The 15,883-nt window shown below is 46.0% G+C and overlaps 1 protein-coding gene across 1 annotated transcript in view; it reads right to left on the bottom strand.

The window, feature by feature from the left end:
* MAP2K4 (mitogen-activated protein kinase kinase 4) overlaps nucleotides 1-10,035 on the bottom strand; it is a 133,175-nt gene extending 123,140 nt beyond the window's left edge. Inside the window, exon 1 of the mRNA XM_041770275.1 lies at nucleotides 9,872-10,035. Within this exon, the coding sequence (XP_041626209.1) occupies nucleotides 9,872-9,989 (118 nt within the window). The 5' untranslated portion in view covers nucleotides 9,990-10,035. The remainder of the gene's footprint in view (nucleotides 1-9,871) is intronic.
* Between the last annotated feature and the right edge of the window lie 5,848 nt (nucleotides 10,036-15,883).

The following is a 15,883-nucleotide window of genomic DNA, read 5'->3' as shown; positions in this document are numbered from 1 at the left end:
CACCACCACCACCACCACCACCACCACCACCACCCTCCCACACACACACACACACACCCTACTCCCAGGAGAAGGAAGGGAAAACTCCCCTGGACAATTGGGAAGGAAGCAGATGAAACACTGAAACCATTTTAAGTCAACACTCTTCTTTTTTAGCTCACAGGTTGCTACTAGGTAGCAAAAATAAATGGTGGGAGGAGGGCAACAGAATAGCAATAGGAAGGCGAAAGGAGCAAGGAAAATAAAGGTACAGGGAAAAGAAGGAGATCTGTCTGCACAATCGTGTAAAAATACATTACAGGATCATTTTAGGAAATAAAAAAAAATGTGTAAAGGCGAATGTAACTGACAATATTAGGAAGTCACCAATTACTGCTCTAACACAGGAGGGGTTAAACCGACTTTAAGTACAAAATCAATGCAGGTAGCTAAGAAGGAAGGAGGCCAAAATTCTCACAGCAGCATTATAAGACTTGCTCTTTTTATCTAACTATGGGTAAAGTGACCACGTGAACAGATTCTGAGACCTCACACCAACATCCACCTCTGCATCATTTCTTACTCGGAAGACTTGCTAACAGACCCAGAGTGTTCACAGGCAATGACGGCTAAACTAACTCAAACGTGATCTCTCACCTTTGAATTCCATTTAGTGTTATCAATTAAATCAGATAAAAAGGCTATCAGCTAAGTCTTTCTAGACCTCCCCTAGCTCCTTATACTCAAAGGGCAGGGAGGGCCCCAGGGGACCACCAGAGATCTTGTACAGGAACAGAAACAGAGAGGAAAACTTCCAGTACCCTCAGCTTCATACAAAGCCCATTTGTGGCTATGCTATAATTAGTCCATTAATATTTGTTCACATATGTTCCATTTTTTAGGTCTCCCCTGTAGCTCAGAAATTCTGGCTGAATTCTGTCTTCTCATCCTCACACTTTAGATACTGCATCTATCTCCAGGAGACTAGGTATCAGTTGAATCTGTTGCTAATAATTAGTGAATTTTTAAAATTAAGATTTAATGCAAATAAACTCACTTGGGGCCAGAAATGAAAAAGATTCAAAATTGAAGCAGAGGATCATATAGAATTTAGTCCCAGGGTACAGATACCCAGGTAAAAAAGAAGGAGGCACCTGAAATTTTAAAATCCATACCTCAATCGTAATAACCCTTAGCTGGCCATGACTCAACCTACCATTACAGTATTGCCAGACAAAGTGAGCTGGTCTATGTTAGTATTGAAGGCTGTTTATGGTGTGCTTAAGTAAATACAAAAACAAAAGGCAGACAGTCTTTATGAAAGTAAAAAAACCAACTGAGAAATGTCAGCCCAGGGCCCTATTTCCAACTGTGAAAGTCAAGTCATTTCAGTTGAACCCCAGTATCCCTAACTATAAAATTAAGACTAGTATCAGGATGGGGCAGCTGCATGGCTCAGTTGGTTAAGTGTCTGACTCTTAATCCCGACTCAGGTCTTGATCTCAGGATGGTGAGTTCATTCCCTGCACTGGGCTCCATGAGTGTAGAGAAAGGAAGGAAGGAAGGAAGGAAGGAAGGAAGGAAGGAAGGAAGGAAGGAAGGAAGGAAGGAAGGAAGGGGAAGGGAGAGAAAGGAAGGGAGAGAAAAAGAAAGAAAGAAAAGAAAAGAAAAGAAAAGAAAAGAAAAGAAAAGAAAGAAAGAAAGAAAGAAAGAAAGAAAGAAAGAAAGAAAGAAAGAAAGAAAAGAGCAGCCCTGGTGGCTCAGCAGTTTAGCGCCGCCTTCAGCCCTAGGTGTGATCCTGGAGACCTGGGATTGAATCCCACATCAGGCTCCCTGCATGGAGCCTGCTTCTCCCACTGCTCCTATTTATTTATTTATAAATAAATAAAATCTTTAAAAAAAAAAAAAAGGATAATATCAGGTAATCTTATCTTATAATCTGAAAACAGTGTGTCTGCACCTACTTTGCCAGCCTAACAGCTCCTGTGGGTTTTGCATATACCCAGTCCCCTTCTCTGGGTCAATGGTATAACCCAGAGGGTGCAGGGCAGGGGCCTAAGTGGTTTCCCACTTCCTCAGCAGCTCCTTCCAATTCCTCGGACATCCTAAGCATGGGTACTGCTGCTAATGGACCATGATGAACTACAGTATGGAGCCACACTAGTGCAAAGAAAATCAGAGCCGCCTTACTGGGTCAGGCCCATAGAGCAAGCTACCAAGTCTTCCTTCTGACACAAGCATGAAGAGTCTAGTTGTTTGCTCCCTCCCAAGTTCAACCTCAAAATTGTGGCAAGTGGCCTCAACTGCAAAGTTTCTCAGAGTACATCATTATGGCTCTAACATCTAAAGATTTATCTTGGCTTGCCCAAAATTTGTGTGTGCATTGTACTTAGAGTGGTTTCCACTCCTGCTGTTTCCTTTCACTTTCCTTGCTTCACCATTCTCAAACTTAAAAGGGAGCCACTTATATTGAGTTAATCACAGCTTGTTTGCATCATCCAAAACCATTCGTGATTTGATAAATACAGATCAAATCCTTTCCATAGTTGTTTTTAACTTGAGATCTTGTCAGTCCTCATAAGCCATTTCTTTTTCCTGCCTGTGGCCAATGACCACCTCATTTACTCGTTGGCTCTATAACTAAATGCTATATATTATCATTTCCAGCCTGTTTGGGGGAAGCCCAAGTACATCCAGGGAGTGCAGCTGATTAACTCTGTGACTGTGGGCAAGTATCTAACCTCTATGAGCAGCGTTTTCTCATCTATAAAACAGAACAGCAATACTCAAAAGTGCTTTGTGACAATTAAAATATCTAAAATGTCCAACAAAGAGCCTGGAATGATGCAGGTTGTTATTACCACAGTGATTATTGCTGGTCTCTCCGTCAGGTGAGCAATGATTGTGGCACCTTCCCCATCAGACCAGCTTCACCTACACAAAACCAGTCTCTCTCCTTTCATTCCACGTCACCCTGAGAGAGGTAAAAGGGAAGGACTCCAGACAGCATGGGGATCCCCACCTCAGGCTCCACATTCCACCACAGCCCTTCCCAGACATAGCCTAGTGTCCCAGTGTCCAAGAAGGTGGATACTTTCCCTGGGAGGAACCTAACTCAGATTTCAGGGATACCGGCACACATCAGGGGAGCCAATTAATGTCACTTCTTAGTAAAGTCAGACAATGAATGCATATCAGATATAACTGGTAACTTTTCTTGTTTCTCCCTTTTATAAATTTTATGAGTGATCTTTAGTAAGCTGAAACATAACATGCCTTGAAAAAGTTGCTGCAAGTGCCTATTTCGATCATCTTTCCATGCGGTGGGGAACGATGTGTTTTTCAGGAATCAAGCTGCGTATGATATGAATGCTATCTTCTTTTGAGAGGCCCATGTTGAAAAAAAAACTAACCAATGGTTCGTTTCACGTATAGCCACAAATTGGGCCAATCTTAATCACCCCTGGCCCCTGAGGCCTTTCTATAAGCACAGATTAATTCTCAACCTTGCCAAGAGCATGAAGAGACCCATGGAGACTTTGTGGACTTCCCAGGTTGGGGGACAAGGGTAGAAGCGAACCCATGCCCATTCACTGGCAGGAACAGTCGGTCATTTGCCCTAGATGACAATGTAGTTAGAATGGCAACAAAAGTCATTAACTCTTATGCTAAATGGGTTCCTTTTACATATTATGTATAGTGTGGAAAGGGTTCTATTACCTTTCAAATCTACCAGTGTAAATTTTCTACTTAACTTGTAGATTTCCAATCCAAAACGCCTCCTAATTCAAAATGCTACTGTCAACCCTCCAGCGAGCTTAGAACTCTATAACATAAAGGAGCATCAGGAAGCAACAAAGCTCCAAAATCAACCCAAACATGGCTGGCTGCTTAGAGCTTCCACCCCCTGGCTGCAACCTAAAATAATTTCCCCTTTCTATTCCTGAATCTGCATCACTTCTGGCAAAGATTCTTCCCTCAGACCTGAATGGCTGAAATGGCTTTGAGCTCAGAGAACCTGTGTGAACCTGTGTTACTGAGCAATAAGAAGAAAGGCTACCAGTCACATAGTTGGGTTAAAAGCCACCTCATCTAGGGTAAATTACCTTATTGAATGTTAAATTCCCTAATCTATGAAAGGGGACTATGCTCACCTACCCTTACAGGGTGCTTATGAGCATCAAATTAGGTAACAGCAGTGAAAAAGAACTGTGTTAACTATTAATTTCCCTTCTTAATTTTAAATCTGAATTAAAGCTTCCCAGACTGTGTTACTTGGGCCAAAATCTCTATCTCCAAGAGATGGAAACTACAGAGGAAATGACCTGGGTTATGTATGAGAGTTTCTTACATTAGGTAAAAGAAATGGAAAGAAAATAAAGAACTTTACCAAAAAAAAAGAAAATAGGACTCAAAATACAGGGTTAACTAATACCCCATCTCAAAACGAGTTTCAGTACACATTCACTCAAAGGTATGTGAGAACAAAAGGAAAGTATCAGGCAGCCCAGGTGGCTCAGCACGCCTTCGGCCCAGGGTGCGATCCTGGAGACCCTGGAGACCCGGGATCGAGTCCCACGTTGGGCTCCCTGCATGGAGCCTGCTTCTCCCTCTGCCTGTGTCTGTGTCTCTGCCTCTCTCTCTCTCTCTCTCTGTCTCTCATTAATAAATAAAATCTTTAAAAAAAAAAAAAAGGGAAAGTATCTTGAAAGCATTGCTTTTGTACTTTTTCTCTCTTAATACTAGAGTTGCTCTCATTTTTAAGAGAACAGAGAAATGCAAGGTGCTTTGAGGGGGCCCAATTTGCTGAGCTGGACTTTGTATCAGGTTATGTGAAAAAAGTGTTAAAGGAATAGTACTGAGCACACTGGGGAGGGAAGGCAAGCAATTCTAGGGTTTGGAACTATATCAATTGTATGCACAATTCAGTTCTTTAAAATCCAGGTAAAGGCATCTTCCTATGGCTCTTAGAAACCACAGACTAAATGGCATGAAATAGTCAAACAGAATCGCAAATGGGGCATTTCACACATATTTTATATACTTAAATATTATTGAGAGAAAAAGGTATATTGATATTAAATTTTCTTTTCCTAATAGACGTGTTATTACACCTGAAAGTTCTGTTTTTTGTTTTTGTTTTTGTTTTTGGATTTTGTTACTATTTTAGAATACCTAACATACGTTACACATTACTTTACAAGGAGCCTGCTTCTCTCTCTGCCTATGTCTCTCTCATGAATTAATATCTTTTTTTTTTTAACCTTTACAAAAACCAATATCCATCACCATACACAAAGAACTTTTATTGTTGTAATGAGAACTTTCAAGATTTACTCTTTGGAACTTTCAAATATGCAATATAATATTATTAACAATAGTTGCCATGTTGTACATTATTTTGTGTGTGTGTGTGTGTGTGTGTGTGTGTTTTAAGCAGGCTACACTCCTAGGATGGAGCCCAACATGGGGCTGGAACTCATGGACCCAAGATCAAGACCTTAGTTGAAATCAAGAGCTGGAAGCCTAAAAGACTGAGCCACCCAGGCGCTCCCATCTGAGTGTGTTTTTTAAGGAGAATCAAACTATCATCTTTTTTTTTAAAGATTTATTAATTTATTAGAGAGAGAGAGAGAGAGAGGCAGAGAGAGGTAGAGACACAGGCAGAGGGAGAAGCAGGCTCCATGCAGGGAGCCTGACGCAGGACTCGATCCTGGGTCTCTAGGATCATGCCCTGGGCTGAAGGCGGCGCTAAACCGCTAAGCCACCGGGGCTGCCCCAAAACTACCTTTTTACTTAAATTGGTATTTATAAATTGTTCAGGTGGAGGTAAATAGGCAAGGACTAGACTAGCCCAGAAGTTCTGTTATACATCTACATCTGAGAGCCTAGAAGAAAAAAGGAACGACTGCCTACCTAGAACAGCTCATTAAGAGAATCAGAGGTACCTACAATGTATAACTACTTCCTGTAACAAATACTTTACAAATGCCTTCATGTTTTTCAGAATCAGTTGTAGATTCTAACTATTCTAATCACATTTTAAATATTGTTTTAAAAACAATTTCTCGGGACTCCTGGGTGGTTCAGTGGTTGAGTGTCTGCCTTCAGCTCAGAGCATGATCCTGGGGTCCCGGGATCAAGTCCCACATCAGGCTCCTAGCGAGGAGCCTGATTCTACCTCTGCATATGTCTCTGCCTCTCTCTGTGTCTCTCATAAGTAAATAAATTTTTTAAAACTGACATTTCAGGACGCCTGGGTGGCTCAGCAGTCTGCCTTCAGCCCAGGGTGTGATCCTGGAGTCCCTGGATAGAGTCCCACATCGGGCTCCCTGCATGGAGCCTGCTTCTCTCTCTGCCTGTGTCTCTGCCTGCCCCTCCCCCTCTCATGAATAAATAAATAAAATCTTTGAAAAAAAAACCTGACATTTCTCAGCTACCCGAGTAAAATTTATAGAAGTTTTATTTTCCCCCTAAGTCTCTAAAATAAACTTCTTGGGTTTATGAGATCTTTAAAACCTGTACATTTTAAGCGACTAGTAACTGTAGCAAGTAAATAACCATGTCTATTAACAATCCTTATACACTTATAGTTTATAATTTTCCAAGCACTTCTGTATGCATTAATCAATAACGTGATCCTCATAACAGCATTGCCAGGTAAGTTTTATCACTATTTTAACAGATGAGAAACTCAGAGTTCAGAGAAGGTGAGTAATCACCCCAAGTCACAGAGCTTGTACATGATTGAGCAGTTACCTGAATCCAGGTAAAGACTGACTCATCAGGAATATGCTTAAAGGAGAGGCTCCATAATGAAAAGTAGAAATCCACAGATTACTGAGAAGAGTAGGACCCAGCAATAATGAAGCTAAAGAAACTGTGTAGTGGATCATGAGGGGTTAGGGACACGTCTACTAATAATGAAAGAGACCATTAATGGTCTCTATCCTTACAAATAACAGCATTGTTGCTATTAACAATGGTGATGGCTGGCATGTATCACATCCTTACTATATGTCAGGCCCATGCTCTACATGCATCCTCAAAGAAGCTGTGACGTAAGCCTTATTCCTACACTCCAAATGAAAAACTGAGGTCTGGAGAGGTTAAGTATCTTGCCCTGGGTCACAAAAGTTTTCAATCCTGATGAGGAGATTCAAATCCAGGACCCCAGAGCTATGACTCTTAAACATTATGATATCAAGAAAAGAATGCCTCCTAACTTGGGCCACTCCTGAGCCACAAACCTCAAAGCTATGAAAAAAAGTATATGGGGTTATCCAGGGCCCAGCACAGGGCTCATCACACAGAAGGACCTGAAATGTACTCCATATGCCCTACAACTAGCTGTTTGAAGGGGGAGGGGCCATTAACACCTCCCAGGAAGGCAGTGTGTTGGGGCGGCAAGGAGAAGCGGACTGAGGAAGGGGAGGGGGATATCTACTAAACATTCTAAGGATCTGAAGTCTGATCTAAACCTGAAGGTCTCTAGAGTAAACGAAGCATGAAAGGCCACGCTCTAACCATACAAAACAAACAAAAAGGATCCTAAATTGCTGGTAAGCTCACGGTCTCTAACGTGGACTGTGCTAGACAACGTCCTGAGACTTTCAAGTGCTTCTCTTCATTCTGAGTAAGCAAAACAGGCTAAAGAACAAGATATAACTAGCAGTTTCCTGTATCAATCAAGGCTAGAGATAGTACTGGTAAAGGAAAAATTCATCAAGATTTCAAAGAGAAGACTTATGACCTCTTTCTCTCTTTGGAAATAGGTTCGGCTTGTTAGAAAGTTTAGTTTACTAGGCACTGAATCTCAGGGATGGCGGAGAAGAATAGAGAAGGTCCGAATGATGCCCAGCCGCAAGGACTCCGTGCTCCTAGAACACTCCAAGCTCTTTCTTTCCCACTTTGGAACCTTCATATACACCCTTTCCCTCTGCCTTTAGCACAGGCGTCATCTCTGCACACAGGTCTCCTTAAACCATCTCATCGAAGCAGTCTACCTTTCCCCGTTATCTTCCATCACTAAACCCAGCTTGTTACCTTCGTAACACTTTTTTCTCCATTAGTAATCTTTCTTATTTACAAGCGGAGTGTCTTCCCTCCCCCATCCCGTCAGGACCACAAGCTCCACCAGGAATGAGACTGCCCGGTTCACTTATTTCTCTACACCTAGTGCTACAGTGTATCCCAAGGCCCAGGCAGGTGCTCAATAAAAAAAAATTTTTTGAACAACAAAATAAATGTATACAGCTTTTTCAAACTACCAATCAATCTCCGCACACCCCTCCTTGCCAAAACAAACACAAAACAAAAAACCACTTGCATTATTTTTATAAACTTTGTAGGTCACCCATTTTGCATTAGCAATACAATCCTAAATTGTCATTTTGCTGTTTCATTTCCCCGCCAGCAACTACAGTCTAGACTGTAAGATCAGGAAATCCATGTTTCACTTCGTCTGGATGGTGCGCCGTGCAACATAGTGGCATCCAATAACTAATTCAGTTTGAATTAATTATGAAGGCCTGCACAGAAAGTGTCCTCTGAGCTCTGACATCATCCTGTCTATGTACCACCATTCTTTATGTGTATTAAAATTATCTCATAGGGAGGGCAACCGGGATTTAAAAAAAAAAAAAAAAAAGGCATAAAATCCTGTCTCTGCTTCCGGAACGCAGACACTCTCCTAAACACGAAACAGCCAGTAGCTGCGGAACCTACCAAGTCGTGACACACCGAGACACGCGGTTCAGACGGACCAGAGAGCCCCTTCGGACAGATTTCCAGCAAAGAGTAACCATGGCGACACTGACCACCGAGGGTACCGGCCGGCGCTGCGAATCCGGTAACCTAAGCAGCGAGCCGAGGTCGGCAAGAGATTTCTGAGATTCCCGGTTTTAAAAATAACACTACTCCTCCAAATTCCGCAGGAAACTTAAGGAAATGGCCCCCGACGGGGGGGGCCCGGTGCCGCGCACGACGCCCGCACCCGCCGCACCCCGCCCCCGCCCCCGCCCCCGCCGCACCCCACCCCCACCCCCACCCCCGCCCCCACCCCCACCCCCAGAGCCGCGCGGCCCCGCCAGCGCACTCGGCGGGGAGAGCCAGGAACGAGGAAGCTGCCGCGGAGGCGCAGGCGGCGCAGGAGGCGCAGGCGGCGCAGGAGGCGCCCGGACCCCTGCCCGTGCTCGCCCGCACCCCTGCGCCCCCGCGGCGGCGGAGGCGGTTCGCGCGCCCCGCCGCGGTCTACCGCACCCCCAGCGCCTTACAGGTGGCCCCGGCCGAGCGCCCCCCCCCCCCCGCCGAAAGCCGGAGGCGCGGGTCCCGCGGGCCGGGAGGTCCGCTCCAGCTGCGCCCCCGCGGGGAGCCAAGATGGCCCTGCGCGGGCCCCGCTGCGGCGGCGGAGGCGGAGGCGGCGGCGGAGGAGCGCCGGGGGCCGGGCCGGGCCGGGCCGGGCCGGGCTGGGCTGCGCGCGCCGCCGCCTCGCCGCCTACCTGCCGGCCCGGCGCGGGCCCGGAACCGCGGGCGGGGCGGCGCCAGGTGAGGGCGGCGGCGGCGCGGCGGGGGCGGCGGGGGCGGGGGCGGGCCAGGTGGGCCGGGGCGCGGGGCGCGGGGCGCGGGGCGGCGGGCGGAGGCGGAGGCGGAGGCCGCGGCCCCGGGCCTGCGCGCGGGGCCCACCCGGGGCCGCCCGGGCGCGCGGCGGGAAGCGCGAGGCGGGAGCGAGGGCGAGGGCGGGCGCGGGCGCGGGCGCGGGCGGCTCGGGTGGCTCCCTCCGCCGGCTCCGGGGCGGCCGCGGGCGCGGGGACAGGCCGCGGCGACCGCGACGGCCGCGCCGGGGCGGGGGGCGCCGGGGGGGCCGGGGTCGCGGCGCTGGCGCGCTCCTTACCCTGCATGCTGCTGACGGCCGGGTGGCCCGGCGCCGGGGGCCCCGCGGGGCCCGGGGTGCCGCCGCCGCTGCCGCCCCCGGAGCCGCCGCCGCCGCCGCTCGGGCTCGGAGCCGCCATTGTTGGGAGTGAGGAGCCGAGCGGCGCCGCGGCGGCTGCAATGCAGCAAGCTCGGCCTCTCGCACGGCCGAGGGGCGTGGCCTGCGCCCGCCGTGGCCACGCCCCCGTCCCGCCCCGGCCACGCCCCCGGCACGCCCCCGCCGCGCCTGACGCGGAGCCCGGGCCAGCTGCGGAGCCGCAGAACCGCCCCGGGCGCGGGCGCGGGCGCGGGTGCGCGACCCCGGGCGGCGGGGGGTGGGGGGCGGAAAGCGGGCGGGGGGCCCCCGGGGGCTCACGCGGTGTGCGGCGCGGAGCCTTGTCGTTCCGCGGAGGAGCCCAGAGCCGGAGAACCCCGGTGTTGGGGGCACCCGGGTGGCTCAGTGCGGGAGCGTCCGCCGTTGGCCCAGGCAGTGATCGTGGGGTCCTAGGATCGAGTCCCACGTCGGGCTCCCCGCATGGGGCCTGCTTCTCCCTCTGCTTTTGTCTCTCTGTGCCCCATGAATACATAAATAAAATATTTAAAAAAAAAAAAAAGAAGAAGAACCCCCATGTTGGGGGGCACTTGACTGGCTCAGATGGTGGAGCATCGGACTCTGGATCTCCGGGGTCGTGCTCAGCATGAAGCCCACTGAAAACAAAACAAAAACAAAAACACCCACCTCCTTGCTGGAAACCTCAGAACCCAAAACCAGGGCGGTAAAGCTGAAAACGATCCCAGGGGTCACGCTTCCTGTCTAGCCTCTGACGTGGCACGTCCACAGAGGAGTTGGCCTCCAGCTGTGACTCCCTGTGGAGCTCCTGTTAAGCTCTCCCTAACACCCCAACTCTCTGTACTGGCCTGGGGACTGCCAAGGGGGTGCCAAAGTATGCTCTATGGACTCATCCTGAAACTATGAATCAGAAGCTACATTTTAATAACATCTCCCGGTAATTTGTATAGACTTTAAATTTGAAAAACAGTGTCTTTTTTTTATTTTTATTTATTTAGGATAGTCACAGAGAGAGAGAGAGAGAGAGGCCGAGACACAGGCAGAGGGAGAAGCAGGCTCCATGCACCGGGAGCCCGACGTGGGATTCGATCCCGGGTCTCCAGGATCACGCCCTGGGCCAAAGACAGGCGCTAAACCGCTGCTCCACCCAGAGATCCCCTGAAAAACAGTGTCTTAAGCACCCAACACTCCCTGGCCTCCCCAAATGCACTGTTTATGTCATCATCTTCCCCTTCACACACACTGGGTTCCCTCTCCCACTGCCTCTGCACCTTATAAGACCAGGTGTGGTCATTATTATGGACTGCATAAAACGATAACCTCCCCCCAAAATCAGTTTTCTTCCAGTGCTTTGCACAGAGACACTGATTTTAGGAAGGAAGCAGCTAAAAGCAGAAAAATAGTCCTTGGTGAGGCTACGAGATTCCGAGCCAACGGAAATGTGATTGGGAAGATGGAGACCTGGGTCTCTGGGCAGAGGTAGGTCTTCCTATAATAGAATGACCAACAATACAACTTTGCAAGTAATCTAAACCGTGGAGCTGGACGGTCCTTGCCCTTTGGAAGCATTGCACAATGTACACAAGGTCCTCCTTCCATGTGGACCTTGTCTGTGCTGGAACTTCCTCAAAGCATGCTGTAAATGTGTCCTGGGTCAGAAGAGCCCTGCCTTCTTGCTGCAGACCCAACTTCACCCTCATCCTGATTGCTCGGATGCTAATAGTGGCTGGAGAAAGGGCTTAGGAAAAGTAAATTGGGAAGGCAATAAAGAACAATAAATAAATATTGAAGAGAGCAGGTAAATGTACTTAAGATGTACTTAAGGCTTTCAAATTCCACTCTGCCTCAGAACACCCCTTCTAAGGGAAGGGGTTTGGCTGAAACAATATCTCCAAGTCTAAGTCATTATATGCACTGCTGAATCCCCATCTCAGAATCAGTAGCCCATCGTGCTCTTGTGGGTCCTGAGGAATCCAAAGGTGGGGTCCTTCCAGGGGAAATCTTATGAGAACTGGAAAGAAAAGGTTCCCATCCGGGCTGTCTGGTCCAGGTTACAAGCTAATTATTCTGTCTACGTCTTCTGCCTGGTGCTCATGGGAAGAGAACAAAATGACAAAGAAAAGGAGGATCTGTGGCTCCTTATCATTCTCTCCTTTGAAGGTGCAGATTGGAAGATGGCCCCCTCTTCTTTGGAGTTTATACTTTTGTGCCTGGAGGGGCTAGTATCAAAAAGCAAATGAAGTTCCTCTTTCAAACTATGAAGACAACTTACCAACAATTAGAAAAGATTGATGCAGAAGAAGGAGGGACCGCCCTTCCCACACAATTGTTTTGCATTTCCATTGGCTTGGCCTCTTTGGCATATTAAGAAAAGGCATCCACAGCCCTATAGTTTTGCTGACAAATGAACTAAATATAGTATCTTGTCATCATCAGGCTCCAGATGCAGCATGACCAGATACAAAATAGTTCTATTTGAGCAATTTTCAAACACTTTCTTCCAGTATCTGCCAGTATCTGCCAGTAGGGTTCCCAACCAGTTTCTGTTGTCTAAACGTCACTGTTGTATGTGTGTGTCATCTCATTTCTCATTTTCAGCTCTTTGAAGATTGGAGTGGTGCCAAAAAAATAGCTTGGAGGACTTTTGGTCTCCCCATCCCCATAAATACCGTGAGAATCCCACTCCCATTCTTTGATGTGGGTAGTTGATTTATTTACAGTCTTACTATATAAAGTGCTACAGCCCTCTTTTCCAATTATACATATTTCTTTAATAAAGCTTGTTGTTTCTTTGATAGACATTCTAGAGGCAATACTAGTGATTATACAACTACTGGGAAGAGTTTTTTAAAACATACAGTTTTCCAGTATTATTTTAAATTATACATAAAAAGTTACATTTAGGATTATGCAAACCATCAATTACGTCTGCATACTGGCAAAAACGAGGAACAATCTTGATTTGTTCAAACTGACAAAGCTATAGGCTTTTTTAGTTTTTCTTTTTTTTAATTCTTTTTGGTAAATATTTTATTTATTTATTTCAGAGAGAGAGCACTCAAGCTAGGGGGACAGGCAGAGGAAGAGGGAGAAGCAGACTCCCCACTGAGCAGGGAACCTGAGACAGGGCTCAGTTGCAGGACTCTGGGATCACAACCTGAGCTGAAGGTAGACACTTAAAAGACTGAGCCACCCAAGTGCCCCTGCTTTTAACTTTTCCTTATGCTCATATTTTTCTTATATTTGTGTTTTATTGTTCATTATAGACTGAACTGTGTCCCCCCCCCCAAAAGAAAATAAAACTATGTATAAGTGACTGTACTTGAAGACAAAGCCTTTAAAGAGGTGATTAGGGTAAAGTGAAGTCATATGGGTGTGCCCTAATGCCATATGTCTGATGTCCTTTAAAGAGAATAAGACACAAACACACACTGGGAAAACTGGGAAAATGCAGGGAAGAGACAGTCATGTACAAACCACGGAGAGAGGCCTCAGAAGACACTGATCCTGCCTACAACTTGACCTCAGACTTCCAGCCTCCAGGGCTCTGAGAAAATAAATTTCTGTTGTTTGAGCCCCCCAGTCCGTGGTACGTGGTTATGACAGCCCTAACAAACTCATACATGGCTTAGAAAATTAATTGCTTAAAAAGATAACTCTTTAAGTAATAATAATAGTAGCTGGCATAATCTTTGGGGAGAAAACAAGCCAATTAGGTAACTATCAATAATTCAAGAAATTCATGGGGCACCTGGCTGGCTTGGTCAGAAGAGAATGTAACTCTTGATCTTGGGGTGCTGAGTTCAGGCCCCATTTGGGTAGAGAGATTACTTTTAAAAATTAATTAATTTAAAAATAAATCTTTTTTACAATTCACATTTAGAAGAGCTCCTTGAGAAAATCCCCACATGAGTTTGAAACTCTTGGCTCCTCCATGTAATGACATTTCTATGTCATTAAAGAGGATAGGAAATAACAGATTGAGACCATTGCTTGTCCTTCTCCCTCTGCTCCTCCCCTTGCTTGTGCACTCTTTCTCTCAAATAAATAAGTAAAATCTTTTATTTATTTTTTTAAAGATTTTTATTTATTTATTCATGAAAGACACAGAGAGACAGACAGAGAGAGACACAGGCAGAGGGAGAAGCAGGCTCCATGCAGGAAGCCTGACACAGGACTGCATCCTGGGTCTCCAGGACCACACCCCGGGCTGAAGACGGCACTAAACCGCTGAGCCACCCGGGCTGCCCTATGTAAAATCTTTTAAAATAATAGTAATAAAAGAAAGGAATCGGGCAGCCCGGGTAGCTCAGTGGTTTAGCGCTGCCTTCAGCCCAGGGCCTGATCCTGGAGATCTTGGATCGAGTCCCACGTCGGGCTCCCTGCATGGACCCTGCTTCTCCCTCTGCCTGTGTCTCTGCCTCTCTCTGTCTTTCTCTCATGAATAAATATATAAAATCTTAAAAAAAAAAAAAAAAAAAAAGGAAGGAATCACCTAGGGTACAGCCATGCATGGTCCTCACAAGCAATGACATATGTTGTTGTGGATTTACATGAGACTGCACAGGCATCTCTAGCTAAGTCGAGATTTTAGGATTTAATAATTACTTAGGGGAGGACAGTGTTGTTTTTGTTTTTGAGATTAAGTAACAATATCTGGTTTGAATTTAATAACATTGTTTTGTTTCATTGTGTTTTCTTGTAACAGCTTTGAGCTGTAATTCACCATACCATATAATTCACCCCTTTGAAGTGAACAGTTCAGTAGTTTTTAGTATATTCAGAGTTGTATAGCCATCATCATCATCAAATTCAGAATATTTTCATCACCCCCAAAAGAAACTCCACACCCTATGCAGGTGCAGTCTCTTCCAATTGGCCCCCAACCTCCATCACTCCCTGGGCTTTAGACAACCACACTAATCTTTCTGTCTCTGTAGATTAGTATATTCTGAACATTTCATATAAATGAAATGATGCAATATGTAGCCTTTTCTATCTGACTTCTTTCCCTCCACATAATGTCTTTAAGCTTTAGCCATGTTGATAGCAAGTATCAGGACCTCATTCCTTTTCATGGCTGGATGATATTCTGTATGAATATACTACATTTTGTTTGTCCATTTGTTTCTACTTTTGGACTATTGTGACCAATGCTGCTATGAACATTTGTGTACAATTTTTCTGTTTACATATGTTTTCAAATATAAAAGTATGCACCTAGGAGTGAAATTGTTGGGTCATATGCTAAATCAAACCATTAACCATTGAGGAACTGCCAGATTCTTTTTTCTTTTTTTAAGATTTTATTTATTTATTCATGAGAGACACAGAAAGAGAGAGAGAGAGGCAGAGACACAGGCAGAAAGAGAAGCAGGCTCCATGCAGGGAGCCCGACATGGGACTCGATCCCGGGACTCCAGAATCATGGCCTGGGCTGAAGGCGGTGCTAAACTGCTGAGCCATCCAGGCTGCCTGCCAGATTCTTTTCCAAACTGGTGGCACCATTTTACATTCCCTTTAACAGTGTATGAGAGTTCCAATTTCTCCACATCTTAGTCAACATTTATGATTATTGTTGTTGTTGTCATTGTTGCTGTTATTAGTAGGTAACATTGATTTGTGTATACATCTGGAGCATCCACTGAAATGCATCTAGCAGACATTGTATATTTTATAAACCAGACTAAAAATAAAATCAGATGTTCATTTCAAGAAGAGCTATCACAACACAAACTTTTGTGATCACAGATCAGTTACTTTGGGTATAATCAGACCACATTAACTATATGACTCAAGCTCATGAAATTGTGCCTTTCTCCAAGAGGTGCATACAAAGCTGTTGACTTATTCTAACCATCAGATATCAGTAACTAAACTCTATTAGTAGTTGATGAAGCAATTTATCAGCAACATAGATTAATT

This window comes from Vulpes lagopus, chromosome 10 (genome assembly GCF_018345385.1).
Source record: "Vulpes lagopus strain Blue_001 chromosome 10, ASM1834538v1, whole genome shotgun sequence".
In the NCBI taxonomy this organism is placed as follows: domain Eukaryota; kingdom Metazoa; phylum Chordata; class Mammalia; order Carnivora; family Canidae; genus Vulpes; species Vulpes lagopus.
The sequence above is the reverse complement of the archived record's forward strand: the minus strand, read 5'-3'. Positions and strand labels throughout refer to the sequence as shown.